The 18,545-nt window shown below is 45.1% G+C and overlaps 1 protein-coding gene across 1 annotated transcript in view; it reads left to right on the top strand.

Annotated features, from left to right (window-relative positions):
• Nucleotides 1–18,545, top strand: part of PTPRN2 (protein tyrosine phosphatase receptor type N2) — a 607,197-nt gene that overhangs the window by 195,973 nt on the left and 392,679 nt on the right. Inside the window, exon 10 of the mRNA XM_083406151.1 lies at nucleotides 11,187–11,273. Within this exon, the coding sequence (XP_083262277.1) occupies nucleotides 11,187–11,273 (87 nt within the window). The remainder of the gene's footprint in view (nucleotides 1–11,186; nucleotides 11,274–18,545) is intronic.

An 18,545-nucleotide genomic window follows, 5' to 3' on the forward strand; every position in this document is an offset into this window, starting at 1 on the left:
CGAATCCACAACCTTGAGATTAAGAGTCTCATGCCCCCTACCAACTGAGCTATCCCAGCTGCTACTGTATGTTCTAAATCTAAGCACAAAGTAGCCTTAAGTAACGTGGATTTGAAGAGGGCGTGCTTTGACTGGCGAGTAAAATAATGGAGGGAGATGATAACAGAGTACCGTATTTTTTGCTCTATAAGACTCCCCTTTTCCCTCCTAAAAGGTAAGGGGAAATGTGTGTGCGTCTTATGGAGCGAATGCAGGCTGCGCAGCTATCCCAGAAGCCAGAACAGCAAGAGGGATTGCTGCTTTCGCTGCGCAGAGATCCCTCTTGCTGTTCTGGCTTCTGAGATTCAGAATATTTTCTTTCTTGTTTTCCTCCTCCAAAAACTAGGTGCGTCTTATGGTCTGGTGCGTCTTATAGAGCGAAAAATACGGTAGATTATGGGGCCAAGTGGTCTGTCGTGGTCCAGTTACTCTTTCTGATATGCGGAAAGGAGCGGTGTGATAGAAAGAAGCAAAGAAGGATGGTGGTAGAGCCTAGAGCACAGGCAGCTGGAAGAGAAGCTGTAAGGTTAAGTTACATTCAATAGTTAGTGTCAGTTTGGAAAAGGACCTTAAGATTAAATAGAGAGTGGAGAGAGAGAGGTTTGCAGCATAGAGGCCTGGAGCAAGCAAAGCTTATTCCTTTATTATCAAGACCAATTCCCCAGCTGAAATTTAGTAGAGGTTTAATTTCTCTGAATTATGGAAATATATGTAACATAGACACTCTTGACATTTTCATAGTTCAAGGATGTCAAAGCTATGCAGTTGTAAGCAAGTTTTTTTTCCTTTTAAAACAAAAACACAGCTCGCGAGAGATAAAGAAAGCAATAGAACACAACTAAAAATGATACCTGGAGTCCAAAGCTTTTTTTTATTTTTAATACCGTTTATTCCTATAATCATCTCTTGCTTTATTGAAACTGTACATTGTGGTTCCTGCATTGTCAGAATTTTATTAGCAGAAGTGGTTATAATAAAGGAACAAAATCCTTTCAGCAGAAACGAACCCTCTGTTGGTAAAAGGGGCCTTGCATATTCATGCACAGAGGTTAATAGCTTGAAGTTCTTTTTCACTTTGCGATTTCAGATGTAACTGGGGGCGGGGGGGGGGGATTGCACTCAGCAGTATGGTTAGAAAGATGTCAGAGGTGATTCATTCACACTTGGATTCTCAGTGTGTGTGTTTTTGTTGGCTCCAGAGCCTTGATTCAAGGAAACTGCTTCACTGTACTGCCAAGACCAGGTATTTTAATTGTGTCATAGAGCAGAGACAAATATTTTCCTCAAAATATTTGAGAAATGATTTGTGATAGTTTTGAAGATTTGTCAAAATGGCAGCCTGCTTATCAGTACAGTGGTACCTCGGGTTACAGTAGCTTCAGGTTACAGACTCCGCTAACCCAGAAATAGTACCTCGGGTTAAGAACTTTGCTTCAGGATGAGAACAGAAATCGTGCTCTGGCGGCGCAGTGGCAGCAGGAGGCCCCATTAGCTAAAGTGTCTCAGGTTAAGAACAGTTTCAGGTTAAGAACGGACCTCTGGAACGAATTAAGTTCTTAACCCGAGGTACCACTGTAGTTAGAACAAATAGGCCACTCCTCCTTTTTGTTGAGTGACCTTTCAGTGGCCCGTACTGATCCATAGTAAGCACTGGTGCTAATCTTAGGGGTGAGTTGACAGTTTCAGTATAGGCATTTGTCTGGCAAATCCTCTCAGGTGCTGCTTCAGCATTTTATTTTGGGTAGAAAGTGTTCAAAATGGATAACTTCCCTGTATGCTGGTCCTTCCTGCAGAATTTGACCTCAGTCCATGATATGGATGCCACGCCCATCCCCTATAGTAAATCCAAAAGCGTACAAGTTAAATGTGCATAAGTTCTTCTTCATAACTTTCATTCCAGAAGAGCTAGAGACTTTTTTTTTAAAAAATGAAAGCTCAGAGCTTGGCACCAGTAAAGGCCCTAATGGGCATTGGGATGGAAATACTCACCCTAATCGACTAGCCTCCACTGACGTGTTGGGGACTGGCCGGCCTGGATGCTGAGGAGTGGTTGAACACAGCAGCCAGGGAACCCTCAAGGGAAACCCCAGAGGAGGAAGGCTCAGAGCCCGGGAATTGGTGGTGGAACACCGAGGAGAGATCAGAGGGAGAAGTGTAGGAAGAGTTGTTGGATGCTGAAGGGGCAACAGGGTTTTGTGAAGAGGGAGAGCCTGTGACAGGGAGCATTTCCGACTCAGAGGATGAAGCAGAGGAGTGGGGGCAAGAGGCTTCAGAAGAATACAGGGAGCCTGCCTCTCCTTGATTCTCTTCAAGAACAAGCAGAGTGATGCATCAAGCAGAACAGATATTAGAGCTGCCCAGACACAGTTTGAGACTGCTTGGGAAACACCTGAGAAAGGAGGAGCCTTAGAGGGAGCTGGAGGCGGAGATCGTCAGTCCTGGCAACTGCTCTATAGGGGCAAGACTTACTGGAAAGTGTTGCTGAGCTGTATTGAATAACTTCTCTGACAAACTCTGCTCCTTGCTTGCTGACCCATGTTTGACTCCAGCCCTGACAAGGAGTTAAGGAAAGGAAGAGTGGTAACAACACAACAAACTGAAATATTAAAATTCAACAATGGCAATTCATTGTTTGTTCCAAAGGTATCCTCTCAGTCAGCAATGTATATTAATAACTTGGGGTGGGCAGGCTAATTCCACTTGTACTACACATATCTGCACTTATTCTAGGGGCATAACTGGCAGAAAGGCCTTGGAAAATAGGGATAGAAAAGACAGGGGCATATGAAAGAAGAAGGCGAAAGCTCAATAAAGGAAATGGATCAAGGAAGTGCAAAGAGAAAGACTGGAGGAAGGTGATACAGGTCAATGAGGGAAAGGGTGAAGACTGGGGTGAGGAAGGAAAGAGAAAATTGATACAGAGGGGAGAAACACAGAAGGCTGCAGAAGCAAAGAAGGTTGAAGGTCACACGTTGATTCTACGAAACCTTTGACTACACATCTCTTGTTTTCCAGGAATCGGCAGAGATATCTACTTAGCGCTATGATATTTTCTGGCTAAATAAATCCTGGCTGTGTTTTACGAGTGGGGAAATAAAGTCACTTAAAAAAACCCCACACACAAATCCACACCTATTACAGAGCCAAAGAAGCAGCAATGAAACCTTATATAACCATTGGAGAGGAATTTCATTCTGTAGCATGTAGTAGGAAGAGCTCATATATTTCTGAAGTTCTTGGGAAAGGATGGGATACGCTTCAACCTCAACACTTTGCAGAATCTTTGCATAGCTTTCAGGGAAACTGGGAGTTATAGACTTACAGGTTCCAATCCCGTAGTGAATCTCCCAAAGCCCGAAAATAATTGATTAAAAATTCCCCAGTTTTTGTGTACTTATCTAGTTCATACCCCACCCTTCCAAAGTAGAGGGAGTCATTGGTTATAAAACCATCATAAAACAACTTTGCTATTAAAGAGGTTTAAAAATTAATAACATTTACACTCACCAGGTCTATATGCTTTCACCATCTGTTGCATCCGTAGGCATTTAAGAGATTGCAGATGGTCCTGCTTCCTTCCAGTGCTATTCATGCTTTTGTTGCTCCAAAGCACACAACTCTCTACAGCCTTATTTTACTCTTGCCTCTGATCCTCTTCCCATTGTGCCTGGTGACTCCAGATTAAGTTAAAGGAAGCGAATGGTCCCAGGGAGTCTTTTAATTTTTTGGCCACCCCCCGCCCTGCTCGATTGTGGGTGGTCAACAACCATCCTGTGTGCCCAATGCTTATGAGATTAATTTGGAATAAATTGCTTTGCAGATTGCAGAGCAGTTTTAATCCATAATAGGAAATGGATTACTAAGAACTATATTGTATGTGTTCTAAAAAAAGTTAAAAAGTTTTGTTTGTGGAAGAAATCTTTCCTAATACTTTACTACTGCTCTGCCATAGCAGCATGTGGCGAACCAGGCTATATGATCTATATGATCCCCCAGATACAAGAAGCTGGCAGTTAAAACTCCCTCAATCTTCATTTCTTCCTAGTGGTGATAGCTGTATAACACTGTTTTTAGGATCAGTGCATATGATTGACCTGAACCCTATTCTCCTCTTCTGCTGGTAGTAAATTTCTCCTTGTGTGGATGAGGTTATCCAACTTGTCAGGGGCACCATCTACTGGGGAGGAGGCCAGGAGCCAAGGGTCCCCCAAATTTTCAAGGGAGTGGCTTGGGCCCCTCAAAATCCCATGGTGGCTGTGCACACGGCATGTGTGCATGTTGTGTGACATGGTATGTCACATGCGCCCACTGTGTGGCATGTGCAAGTGATGTCAGCACATCAAACGGCATGTGCACACAGTTGGTGCCTGCCCCCTCGATTGTGGGGGCAGGTTAGTGCACTTGCAACTTGTTTTTCACAAGCAGAATCAGCGGTTTTGTGTAAGCTGCTGCTTGAAGAGTTCCCTTTCATTAAGTTTGCAAATTATACTACCCCTTGATTCCCCTCCCCCTTCTAGCTAAAGAGCACCGCCTCCCCACCCCGTATCTTCTTAAGTGTGGCTCACAAAAGGAAAGGGAAAGGTCCCTCTTCAACCACCGATTACAGTTTAGCCCACAAGGATTTAAGTCGGGCAAAAAATGGCAAAAAAATGAGATTATCCTATTCACCACAATAAGGTATTTGGCATCAGGGTGGAAATTGAGAGCAGATGTCATGATCAGAGTACTTCTGTGTGCTGGAGTTTGAAAAGCAATGACAAACCTAGACAGCATCTTAAAAAGCAGAGACACCACCTTGCCAACAAAGGTCCGTGTAGTAAAAGCTATGATTTCCCCAGTAGTGATGTATGGAAGTGAGAGCTGGACCATAAAGAAGGCTGAACGCCGAAGAATTGATGCTTTTGAATTATGGTGCTGGAGGAGACTCTTGAGAGTCCCATGGACTGCAAGAAGATCAAACGCATCCATTCTTAAGGAAATTAGCCCTGAGTGCTCACTGGAAGGACAGATCCTGAAGCTGAGGCTCCAATACTTTGGCCACCTCATGAGAAGAGAAGACTCCCTGGAAAAGACCCTGATGTTGGGAAAGATGGAGGGCACAAGGAGAAGGGGACGACAGAGGACGAGATGGTTGGACAGTGTTCTCGAAGCTACCAGAATGAGTTTGACCAAACTGCGGGAGGCAGTGGAAGACAGGAGTGCCTGGTGTGCTCTGGTCCATGGGGTCACGAAGAGTCGGACACGACTAAACAACAACAAAATGTATGAATGTTTTCCATTTAATATGGAAACGCTGCGGAAGTGTCGTATAACTCACAAGCAAAGGCAAATTCTGATAAGGAAGCACTCTCTTATTGCCTCTGTTGTGGGTGGAGCCAGCATGTATTTGAAATGAGACCCACCCCCCTACTAAAGCCTTATTTGGTGTCACATTTCCATAATAGCCCCTGTGAACAGATCCCTTCTTCACTCCTACGTTCCTGTTGCCTTTCTCATGATATGTAATTTCCATTGACCTTCATAGTCTGACCACCGAAATTGATTTTTGCAAAGTGTCATCTGCTTTATAAATTGGTCTGGACTTGAATCTGTCTTGAGTTAAAAGGTTTAAATTTCACACCTATTTGTGGTGGGGAAGGAAGAGGAGGAAGGTAGGTCCGCAAAATGTGGCAAGCAGAGATTTGCTGTCTTGTCAAAACAGAAGTAAGCTTATGAATGTTCAGTAGCTAATAAAGCCTTAGAGGAAACAAGTCTGGGGGAAATGGATTGGAGCCAGATGAAGTTAAATTGCAGTGTTCTTAATAATCATTACCACAGGCTTGTTTGAGCTCTCAGGTAACAGAACTCTGCAGGATCCATTCCTGCCACAACATGGCTACGAAGCACAAATCCTGTTTACACGTGGGTTGCTGCATGCAATAACTCTTCTACATTTTAATTTTAAATGATTCAAGATTTAGTTAGAGTTCAAGTCGCAAGGCTGTATTCTATACAGGCAAAAGGTATCCATTTGTATATGGGGAGATGTGGGGCTGTCGTTCAGTGCTAGAAATTGTGTTTTGCATGCAAAAGGTTTCAGGTTCAAATCCCGGGCATTGGGTCCAACCCAATTTGTGTGTGAGCCTTGACATGTTTGACATATACCAGAAAGAGTAACACAATGCAAGTGAGGAAGGGAGTCTCACTGTGGTTGGCTGCTCAACTTTACGCTTCATTCTTCCTTTGCAAAGCAAGTATGGCCCAAAGTAGAAAACATTCCAAATTAGCTCTCAACAATGGCTTGTACAGTGGCATTCGCTTGAAGAGAGATCTCGCAGAAGCAAATATTGAGTAAAACAAGTCTGCCGATTGCACCTAGGGAAATCCCACTAAGTCTGTTCTCTCCAAGTTCACTTCTTGGCAAAACATATTGTTGTTTTTGTTTTGGGGAAAGTAAATTTCCACAAAGGGCAAAGTTTTGTTATGACTTACAGACTGGTTCTTAATGATAAGAGAGAGAGAGAGAGAGTCATCATGTATGAAAGGCTACTTCTCAGAGCATGAATAAGTGCCCAGTGAGTTACCCCAAGGGTATGTGGAGGATTTAAAATTCCACGTGGATTTAAATACATTGACGGATTAAGAAGCACAATGGCTGATGAATTCCAGGGTAATGGATTGGTAGAAGACAGCTCTTATATTTTGAAAATATAAAGTCTGAGAATAAAAATATAATGTCTGCTCACCCAGACTCTGAGGTTTTGGAGTGTGGAGGAAACGCATGGTTGCCTGATAAGTTGTTTCATTAAATCTTTTGTGTGTGAATGAAAGAGCAGATGCATATGACTCGTATGCTGTTGTTGCTGAGTTTGAGAGTATTTCAGTGCAGCTGTAAAAGTACAGATGGAAATTTCCAAGAAGATCAGTTTGAATTGTCCACATACACGTGGATGCTGACGTCTCCCCAAACCAGCAGCCTGGGAGTCCTCAACACCGACTCTTGAGACCAACTCTGTCAGCTCAGGCAGGAAGACTACTGGGCAGCAAGATGGGCGGTAAACCAAGAGAATCTGTAATCTGTCCCAATTGCCCAATGCCAGGAACACTCACTCTAGATCTCCCACAACTGGAGAGAGAGAGAGAGAGAGAGAGAGAGAGAGAGAGAGAATGAGAATCTCTATACATCTCAGCAACTCCACCTCTCTACCCTTAAGTCTGCCCTGATGCTGCACTGAGTACCCAGGTTGGCACAGCTGGTTGAGACCAACCCACTCTGCTCATCCACCCAGGTCTCGGTTATACAGACCAGATCAGTCTCCTCATCCACAATCAGATTATGGGTGAGGAAGGTCTTACTAAGAGCTGACTTGGCATTCGACAACGACAGCTGCAGAACTGAGGACTGGCTGACCCCAAATTCGCCAGGTTGGAGCACAGGTGGGCACTGTCATGTGACAAAGACACATGAGAGCAGAAGCAGCAAAGCAGGCTGGGAAGTGCTGGGACTGCACAGTCATTTGGGCCTACTAAAGTTATTCAGGCCTAACTGCTAAGTGTTGAGTCACTCTGACATGTGACTTAGCCAGCCAGTTTTTATTTTGTGCTCTCTGTAAGATTCCGCGAGAGTCTTGTCTGCCTCAGCTGTGAACAGAGTCAGTATGTAATCTCAGTCAAACGGTTTGGAACCATGTTGTTTATTTTAACTCAGTAAAGCTTTAATTCTTTAAAACTCTGCATTATTAATTTACGCTGCGCGTCAGGCACATGGCACAGTCACCAACTGCCTGTGGCAGGAGGAAAGGGAAGCTCCACGAACGGCCCTACTATTGGGCAAAGTGGCATAACCTCCTCAGGGAACAGATGCTGTGGGGCAGCAGTGGAAGCCTTGTGCCCCTTACCCAGCGTGCCCACCCGCTACGCCATACTTCTCCCTACTCTGAACCACTTTGCTAGCCTACCCTTGCTCTCCCCTGTTGCTCTCCCTCTCTTCCAAGGCACATTCTACACCTTAAAAGAAAAAAAAAACACCCAAATTTAAAAACCCATAGATTAAAAGCCGTTTAAAAACGTTTAAAGCATTGTAAACAGTTGGGGCAGTAACACCAATAGCAAGAGCCCCCAGCAAGACCCCCTAGACACTGCCACAATAAAAACACATAATGAGGATTTTATTTCTGTTTCGTTACTAAACGCAACAGAATTGTTTCTGAGGTTTTCTGCCCATCACTGTAAGACTGCGATAGTTGTTTCTCTTGTGTGGGTTTTTGCAGTGTGTGTGTGTGTGTGTGTGTGTGTATTGGTGTGTGGTTGTTTAATTTGGGCTTACCTGTGTTCCAGAAAAGTAATTAAGGCTAGTGTAATGACAATATTGTGTTCATTTCTGCCTCTCGCCTTCCTGAGGGTGTTTGTAACGCTGCTGGATATTAGCACCGAAATGCTCTGATCAGCCTTGGTACGGTTGCTTTTGCAACTCACTTTGACATTCAGTTTTGATTTTGTAGCCTGCAGAGATATTACAGTTTTATGCGTACAAATGATAGGAAGGAAATGCCAGCAACGTATTGTATGACTTTTCTTGCACCTCTGGGCAAAAATAATATTACAGTGTTAAAAAGAGAGAGAGGGAGAGAAAGAAGCCCACTCCACTTTCTGACACCTCTTGTCTCACACACATTTGAACCACTGTCCTCAGGAGTGAAGGATCTAATTAACAAACAAGCCCCCGAGTTCCTGTGACAGCCTTTCATTGCGACTTGTGAAGAATCAAGAGTTCTACCCCAGTACCTAGTCTTGAAATTCAAGGGTGACTTTTTAATGAATAACCTAGGTACAGCATTTCCCCTCCCTGTCGAAATACTCAAATAACCCTTTTCAAAAACCAAAAAACGGAAACATCATTGTATTACACGTCTGGAAAAACCATATATTTAAATACTAGCCTAGAGGGAGTGTCACCTATGGCACAGGGTCCCTTGAATTATTTTGGGGGAGTGGATGCATGAGGTTTGTAAGAAATTAAGAAATATTACTTTCCTAGCTGGGCTCCAAAGAAGCTATTATATTATATTCCCTCAGAGTACTGCACACGTTCATTCAAAGGTACTTTTAACAAAATGTGAAGAGCAGTGCTCCTCAGCATAATATGCAACTTGTACATCACACTACTGATTTAAAATCCATGTTGCTTTCTAATAATAGGTTGGTGGTGATGTGGGAAATACTTTGTATTGCAGTAATTAAAAATAAGAACCTGGATGGGCTGGTATGTTCGGGTGTTTGTGTGTTTTATTTCGACCCCAGCTCTCCCAATGGGTTATTTACTTGAGTGATATCTACGAGTGCTGTTTGTTTTCTTTGTGGCATTCTATTTCAACGTATTATGAAATTCAGATATCACTCTTAATACCGCTACACTGAATTTTTAAGTAGTCTGATGCCATACACGGGATAAAGTTATAAAGTATAAATTTCCTAAGGACTGCTTTATGTTAATTTTGGGAAGTGCAATAATATTGCAACCGAAGGAGCCATACAAAGTAACTTTCTTGACTTCAATTATTATTATTTTGCAGGGTTTTTAAAAATAAAATAAAACTGATTATTTACTAATACAGCCAGCCCTGCATTTGAAAGTATGTGTTTGGGTGTGTTGTGTAAATAAATATGGTAAAGGTAAAGGGACCCCTGACCATTAGGTCCAGTCGTGACCGACTCTGGGGTTGCACGCTCATCTCGCTCTATAGGCCGAGGGAGCCGGTGTTTGTCTGCAGACAGCTTCCGGGTCATGTGGCCAGCATGACTAAGCCGCTTCTGGCGAACCAGAGCAGCGCACGGAAACGCCGTTTACCTTCCTGCCGGAGCGGTACCTATTTATCTACTTGCACTTTGACATGCTTTCGAACTGCTAGGTTGGCAGGAGCTAGGACCGAGCAATGGGAGCTCACCCTGTTGCGGGGATTCGAACCGCCGACCCAGATCAGCAAGTCCTAGGCTCTGTGGTTTAACCCACAGCGCCACACGCGTCCCTTAAATAAATAAATAAATACATACATAAATACATAAATAGAGTAAATAAATAGATGGAGGTAAATACTGTGTGTGGGTCAGGTGAATATTGACAATCCCCGACAAAATTTATTAACGCCACTATTTTCTGGTATATGTTGCCACTTGCTGGAAGCTAAACTGGTGTATGCCAGTAAACTCAGTGACTAACAGCATTCACTGAAGATATCTGTACTGATACTGACCAAACCTGTAACTTTATAATCTTGATTTGCAGCTAAATCTGTTTCTCAAATGATGGTAGCAAAGTATTGCTATCAATAATAATAATAATAATACCCTGCCCACCTGGGCAGCTTACAGTATGTATAAAAACATAATAAAATGTCAAACATTAAAAACTTCCCGATACAGGGCTGTCTTCAGATGTCTTCTAAAAGTTGCGCAGTTCTTTATCACCTTGACACCTGATGGCAGGGTGTTCCACAGGGTGGGTGCCACTGCCGAGAAGGCCCTCTGCCTGGTTTCCAATTAAAAATATAATTAAAAAGTATGATATTGAGGAAGACTAGAAGGCTCAAAGACACGTTTTTGAGCACCACAGACACACAGAGGGAGAGAGAGGAAAATTAACTTCCATACCCTCAGTCACTCTTCAGGACAGTGTAGTTAGCACTGTTGTTTGTTCTTGAATGTTATAATGTGTGTTCCTCCTTTTGCTGGGCACGAATTCATTTCAGAAGCAAATGAATTGAAGAAGAAATGTCTTCCCGTGACCACTTCATAGAGTCCTGTAATTTGACATTCATTTGTTTGTTTCCAACCTCATCTGGCTCTCTTCCTCCCTCCCACTCCCCCCCCCATTGAGGACCAAGATGAACTGGTCGCTGCATCATTGGGCCCATTACACTTCCTAACAATTCCATTTACACCTTATTGTTTGTCTTATTGCTGGAAAATTCAGGTGATTCATCATGCCTGAGGAAGCACCTGATCCCATTTCCCTCGATATCGCAATTGCTATGTGACAGGAATACAGTTAAGCGTTGGCTTCGAACCACCTAACCGTTCCAAGGTGATAACTCTTTTGGGGCTTTTAGCCTCTCAAGTATTGATGAGTTTCATTTTTCGTAATGCTGTGTATTCTTGCTTTCTTTCAACAGCCCTCTGAGCGAAGAAAAGGGTTTGGAGTTAATAAAGCAAGTTGCTGCCCAGCTGAAACTGCAGATGACGGCCTTTGCTGATATCAAGTATGTGCACAAAGTCCAGCCCTTCTATTAATCTCATCTTAATTCCTAGATTGCTTCAACACTAACGCCCATCCTCAGCCACAATAATGCAATGGTTCTGAATTGTTTTAAGGTACATTGCTGATATATGCTTTACTCCCCTTTTCGTAATAGAGGGGGGAGACCCAATAAATTGGTTGGTAGTAGGCTCAGGTTATAGAAAACAGGGTGCCTCTTCAGACAATGCCTAATTAACCCTTAGAAATTACTGCCATGATCTATGTGTGTGTTTTTGTTTTTTTTAAGTTAAGACGAATTCACAGAGGATAGGTCTATCAACAGCTATTAGTCAGGAGAATTACAGTGAAGTTTTCATTTTAAAGTTCAACCTGAATTATCGCTCAAGGACCACCCTCTTCCAGCCCTGTGACTCTGATTGTAGAAGAGAGACTGCTAAATATAAATTAAGTAGATAAATAAATAAGAGTGAAGCGAAATGTCACTTAGAAGAAGGATCTGAAATATTTTCCTTGTAGCATGAATTTATTTTACTCTGGATTGTTTTTATGCAACGTTTTAATGTGTTGTAAACGGCTTTGAGGTTTTTTGGTTCTTTTATGTTAAGTAAATGGACAAGTACAGGTGATTCATTGCCATAGGACAGTCATGGCCAAACTTGGCCCTCCAGCTGTTTTGGGACTACAGTTCCCATCATCCCTGACCACTGGTCCTGTTAGCTAGGCATGATGGGAGTTGTAGTCCCAAAACAGCTGGAGGGTTTGGCCATCACTGCCATAGAAGCTAAGAACATGCTTCTAGCAGGGAGTATGTTCCCTTCCCACACATCATTGGAAGTCATGTCATCTGTGTTTGTGTGTGTATAGAAGAACTACATCTTAAAAAGCAGAGACATCACTTTGCCAACAAAGGTCTGTATATTTAAAGCTATGGCTTTCCCAGTAGTGATGTATGGAAGTGAGAGCTGGACCATAAAGAAGGCTGATCACCGAAGAATTGATGCTTTTGAATTATGGTGTTGTAGGAGACTCTTGAGAGTCCCATGGACTGCAAGAAGATCAAACCTCTCCATTCTTAAGGAAATCAGTCCTGAGTGCTCACTGGAAGGACAGATCCTGAAGCTGAGGTTCCAATACTTTGGCCACCTCATGAGAAGTGAAGACTCCCTGGAGAAGACCCTGATGTTGGGAAAGATTGAGGGCACAAGGAGAAGGGAGGACAGAGGATGAGATGGCTGGACAGTGTTCTCGAAGCTACCAGCATGAGTTTGACCAAACTGTGGGAGGCAGTAGAAGACAGAGTGCCTGGCATGCTCTGGTCCATGGGGTCACGAAGAGTCAGACACGACTAAACGACTAAACAACAACAAGAAGAAGAAGTGCAATAGAGTGTCAGTACTGGAATGGATGCTGTGCCCAAGCAGATTATTCTGTGTGCAGGATTGGCACACTAGCTTCTGTATTTTCTGTTTTATCCCTCATAGATATTCATTTCTGGTCTGCCACTAGGCAAAACTGTTAGTTTTGTCCCTCCTCTCAATCTCTGCCATTCTACCTTTCCCCATTCTGGCCGCATGCCATGCAGAAAATGTCCACATGTGTGCCTTTATTCCCCCCCCTCCAGTGTCTAGAACAAATGTTTCCAGTTTTTTAAAAATGGATCATTCTATAGAAACCCAGCAGTATTGCAGTCAGCACTGGTTGGAAGGGGATGTTTCGCTTTCCTAAATAGCATTTATTTTTGAGGGAGGGGAGACTAGGCACAAAAAATGAACGTACTGTATTTTTAAAAACTAAAACAATGGGGTGATGGGGCAGATATATAAGAAGAACAGCTGTTGAAAATAAAAATTGCATCCCTGAACAAATGCTATGCCAACGCCAGAAGAAGCAGGTCGCTTGCAGGCTTGGCTTCAGCCATTATGGGTGAGGCTAGCTAGGCAAGGGACAAAGAGGAAGAAGTCAATTTCTGTCCGTTTTGCATGAGAACAAGAGGGAAGGGGGACAAGTTTAAGAGACAGCTTGGTGGCGGTGGGGAGATTGTTATGTTTTTAAAAGTTTTAATAAATAAATAGATCAATAAATAAACAAAGGCCAGCCGCCATCTCTGCCAGCAGCATTTGTCCACAGTGGCCTCTCTTTCCTCTTCTTTGTTACAGCGGATGAAAACAATTGTACAGCCTTGTGCATGACCTCCATATTAAATACAGTTTTATAAAGCTGATATATGTGCTGCCATTACAGCCTCCGGGGTGTGCAAAGTGGGGTGTGTGTGTGTGCATAGTTTGCAAACAGCACTACTTTTGCAAGAGCGAGGCAGCGATGGTGGGAATCAGATTTGCAACCCCAAGGCAGTGAGGGATTGTTTCTTTTGGATTTTTCAACAGTATGCACAGGGTCTGAACTGGGTCTGTTGGGTTCTGTGCTAGCTGTGCCTCCCCCCCAAAGGCCCCGTTTTGGAGTTTTCTGTTCTGGTAGCTCATGCCCACCATTTGAATAGGTGCATTACTATACTTCTCAGTGGCAGTGCTTCCCTGCCGGTGGAGACTGGTGGAATAATAATAAATAATAATAATTTATTATTTGTACCCTGCCCATCTGGCTGGGTTTCTCCAGCCACTCTGAATGACTTCCAACAAAAATAAAAAATACATTAAAATGCATAGCTGTCAACGTTTCCCTTTTTTAAAGGGAAATTCCCTTATTCCGAATAGGATTCCTTGCAAGAAAAGGGAAAAGTTGACAGCTATGATTAAAATGTCACACATTAAAACTCCCCTGAACAGGGCTGCCTTCAGATGTCTTCTAAATGTCAGGTAGTTGTTTATCTCTATGACATCTGATGGGAGGGCGTTCCACAGGGCGGGCGCCACTACCAAGAAGGCCCTCTGCCTGGTTCCCTGTAGCTTTGCTTCTCGCAGTGAGAATAAGGCAGGGCAGGTTAAAGGGACACCTCTGATGCACCCAAACCTCCTCCTGCACTAGGGATTCGGGATTTGGATTGCTCTTGTTACTTATACAGTGGTACCTCAGGTTAAGTACTTACCGTAATTTGTTCCGGAGGTCCGTTCTTATCCTGAAACTGTTCTTAACCTGAAGCAACACTTTAGCTAATGGGGCCTCCTGCTGCCGCCACACCGTAGGAGCACAATTTCTGTTCTCATCCTGAAGCAAAGTTCTTAACCCGAGGTACTATTTCTGGGTTAGCGGAGTCTGTAACCTGAAGCGTATGTAACCTGAAGCGTATGTAACCCGGGCTACCACTGTAGTAAGCATGTTTAAGATTGCAACCTATATAGTCTCGGGTGCAGTGCCAATAGCATGCTACCCGTGATTATACTTAAGTTATCCGAACTGTTTCTGTAGCACATGTGGCATTCGACATGCAGAGTACAGAATTGCAAAGATAAGATGATGAAAACAAGGGTTTGGGCATTTTAGCTTGCAGGCATTTCAGGTTGTTGTTCTGGCTGCCTTCTTGATCTTTTATGAAAGTACTAGTTATGGTTAATCTGTTTTGTTAATGGTTATGTAGCTGTGAAACAAATTCCATTATTTTGTATTACATCATTAGGGATCATTAAAAGAATATTAAAGCGCCAGAATAATTATGCAAGCAGACACAAAATGATAAGTTTGATTTTATAATCCAATTACGAGTGTCTGTGGCCTCTGGTGATTGATTGCTGGACCAATATCGTAGGAGATGAAAGTGGGTGGCAACATCAATAGGCATTCTGTTAGTCCATGTGCCGTTGTTTCTACTCTCATTTCTAGTGCTGGGTTTTTAATCCTTGTTTACATGACGTTATCCTAACCATAGGTAAAGGTAAAGGTACCCCTGCCCGTACAGGCCAGTCTTGACAGACTCTAGGGTTGTGCACCCATCTCACTCAAGAGGCCGGGGGCCAGCGCTGTCCGGAGACACTTCCGGGTCACGTGGCCAGCGTGACATTGCTGCTCTGACGAGCCAGAGCTGCACACGGAAACGCCGTTTACCTTCCCGCTAGTAAGCGGTCCCTATTTATCTACTTGCACCTGGGAGTGCTTTCGAACTGCTAGGTTGGCAGGCGCTGGGACCGAACAACGGGAGCGCACCCCGCCACGGGGATTCGAACCACCGACCTTTCAATTGGCAAGCCCTAGGCACTGAGGCTTTTACCCACAGCGCCACCCGCGTCCCATTTATCCTAACCATACAGGTATCCTAAACTTTTGGCACAAAATACTAGTGCTTGATGTGTTGTTTCTTAAACCAGCTTCACACCAATTGGAGCCACTCCCAATTAATCTATTTATACTATTTTAAATACTATTTTAAATCTATTAAATACTATTTTAAAGTATTTTAAAGGGGTTTTTACTTTTACTTTGTTGTACCACCATGTACGGTGGTTTTTATTGATGTATGTTTATTTTGTTCCATTTTATTTTGGTTTGGGGTTGGTTATTGAGTGGGGTGGGGACTGGTGTTGTTTGGTACAATTGTTTTGTTGTTTTGTTGTTTTGTTTTGTTTTGTTTTGTTTTTGTTTTTGTTTTTGTTTTTTGCTTGCTTTCTACTTGTAAATGGAGGTTGGTATGAGGCTTGGGATTGCTACCGTGGTGGGGCGAGGGAGGTATGGCGGTGGGGGCAGATGTTATAGGCGAAGGGGATCGAGATATGGATATGCTCGTACCCCTTCCAATCTGCGCCCCATCCCGAGGAACGAGGGTAGGGTGAGCAAGGATAACTCACCTCCGTCACTGGTGTTGTGCAATGCCAGGTCTATAGGCAACAAAACCGCCACCCTGCGAGATTTCTTTATCTCGCAGGGGGTCGACCTGGCTTGTGTGACGGAGACCTGGGTGCGCGAAGGGGATACTGTTTCCCTACGAGAGATGGCGCCCCCAGGTTTCTCCGTCCTCCACCAGTCGCGGACTGTGGGCCGGGGGGGAGGGGTGGCACTATTAATCCGGGAAGATTGTTCTTTCAGGGCTCTACCATCGCCATCGATCCCCGGCATTGAATGTGTTGGCCTAGTGTGGGGCTCCGAGGTGAGCTTGGCTGTCTGGCTGGTGTACCGGCCACCTAGCGCACCAGCAGCCACCCTGTCAGGCCTGCTGGAGGCTGTGGCCGGCTGGGCCTTGGAGTTCCCTAACCTATTGGTATTGGGGGACTTCAACATCCATGCTGATGCCGCTCCCTCCTCACAGGCTCTGGACCTGGTGTCTTCCATGGCGACACTAGGGCTCTCCCAGTTTGTTTCGGGCCCCACACATCAAGCAGGCCACACGCTGGATTTGATCTTTGGTGTTGGTATAGATGTGATCATGTTTCCCTCAATGAAGGTGCCATGGTCTGATCACTGCGCTCTGAAAGCCAGGATTGACGTTCCACCCCCACCCTGCTTAGGTGGCGAGCCGATTTGGGCTCGCCCGCAGAGGCTGATGGACCCTGATAGATTCCGTCAGGCCTTGCGGGACCTTGCTCCCCCTGGCGACTCATTGACTGAGCTTGTTGAGGGCTGGAATACCCAGCTCCTAGCAGCCATCGATGAGATCGCACCTAAGCGCCCTCTGCGACCCCGCAGAAACCGGGCTCCCTGGTTTACCGAGGAGCTTCGGAAAATGAAGCGGGACCTCAGACGGCTAGAGCGAGTATGGCGGGGTGCCCGTGACGGAGCCTCAAGAACATCTTATAGGGTTTTTATGAAAACCTATGAGATGGCAGTGAAGGCCGCTAAGAAGTCCTACTTCTCGGCCTCCATTGCATCCGCTAGCTCTCGCCCGGCGCAATTATTTAGGGTAATTAGGTCCTTAACGTCCCTTGAAGGACAGCCAAATTTAAATAACAATTCGACACACAGCTGTGAGGCATTTGCGAGCTTTTTTGCGGAGAAGGTCCTGTTGCTCCGCCATGACCTCCCTGCCAATTTGGACACAATAAGGGAACTGGAGGCCCCTCGACTGTCCTCGGGTCCAGTATTGGACCACTTTGACCATATATCCCCAGCCGATGTGGACAGACTCCTCCGAGCTGGAAAGCCCACCACCTGTCCTCTTGACCTGTGCCCGTCTTGGCTGATTAGAGCGTGTCCAGACGAGGTGCGGGCCCCCCTGGGTGATATCATCAATTTGTCCCTTGGCACTGGGATATTCCCAGGGGAACTGAAGGAGGCAGTGGTGCGTCCGCTCTTAAAGAAAACATCATTAGATCCTTTAGATCTATCCAATTACCGCCCGGTTTCGAATCTTCCATTCCTGGGTAAGGTGATTGAGAGAGCGGTTGCTGAACAGCTTGGTAGGTTTCTGGATGAAACATCGGCTCTCGATCCATTCCAGTCCGGCTTCCGCGCTGGGCATGGGACCGAGACGGCTCTCGTCGCCCTAACAGATGATCTCCGCAGGCAGCTGGATCGAGGCGGGTCGGGGCTGCTGATTCTTCTAGACCTGTCAGCAGCCTTCGACATGGTCGATCACGAACTCCTGGACCACCGCCTTGCCGACGTGGGGATCCAGGGCACAGTCCTTCAATGGCTGCGCTCGTTTCTCTCTGGTCGGGGACAGAGGGTGGCGCTTGGGGGGGAATTGTCATCGCGCCACTCCCTGGTGTGTGGAGTGCCTCAGGGTGCGATTCTCTCTCCGATGCTTTTTAACATCTTTATGCGCCCCCTCGCCCAGCTTGTCCGGAGTTTTGGGCTGGGCTGCCATCAGTATGCTGATGACACCCAACTCTATCTGTTGATGGATGGCCATCCTGACTCGGCCCCAGACACACTGACCAGATGCCTGGAAGCTGTGGCTGGATGGTTTCGTGGGAGCCGGTTGAAGTTAAATCCTTCGAAGACAGAGGTCCTCTGGCTGGGACGGGGCGATATGGGATTGAGGGGGCAACTCCCATCTCTTGCGGGGGTGCAACTAGTGCCAGCATCGTCCGTTAAGAGTTTGGGTGTAATCTTCGATACCTCCCTCTCTATGGAGGTGCAGATTACAGCTATAACAAAGGCGGCTTTTTTTCATCTCCGCCAAGCTAAGCAGTTGGCTCCTTATCTCTCTCGCCCTGACCTAGCCACTGTGATCCACGCGACGGTCACCTCCAGACTGGATTATTGTAACTCGCTCTACGTGGGGCTGCCCTTGAGACTGACCCAGAAACTCCAACGGGTGCAGAATGCCGCAGCGAGACTCCTTATGGGGTCGTCACTGCGAGATCACATTCATCCAGTACTATATCAGCTGCACTGGCTCCCGGTGGAGTACAGGATCAGGTTTAAGGTGCTGGTTTTAACCTTTAAA

Source organism: Podarcis tiliguerta, assembly GCF_965153285.1.
Source record: "Podarcis tiliguerta genome assembly, chromosome: 12".
NCBI classification, from domain to species: domain Eukaryota; kingdom Metazoa; phylum Chordata; class Lepidosauria; order Squamata; family Lacertidae; genus Podarcis; species Podarcis tiliguerta.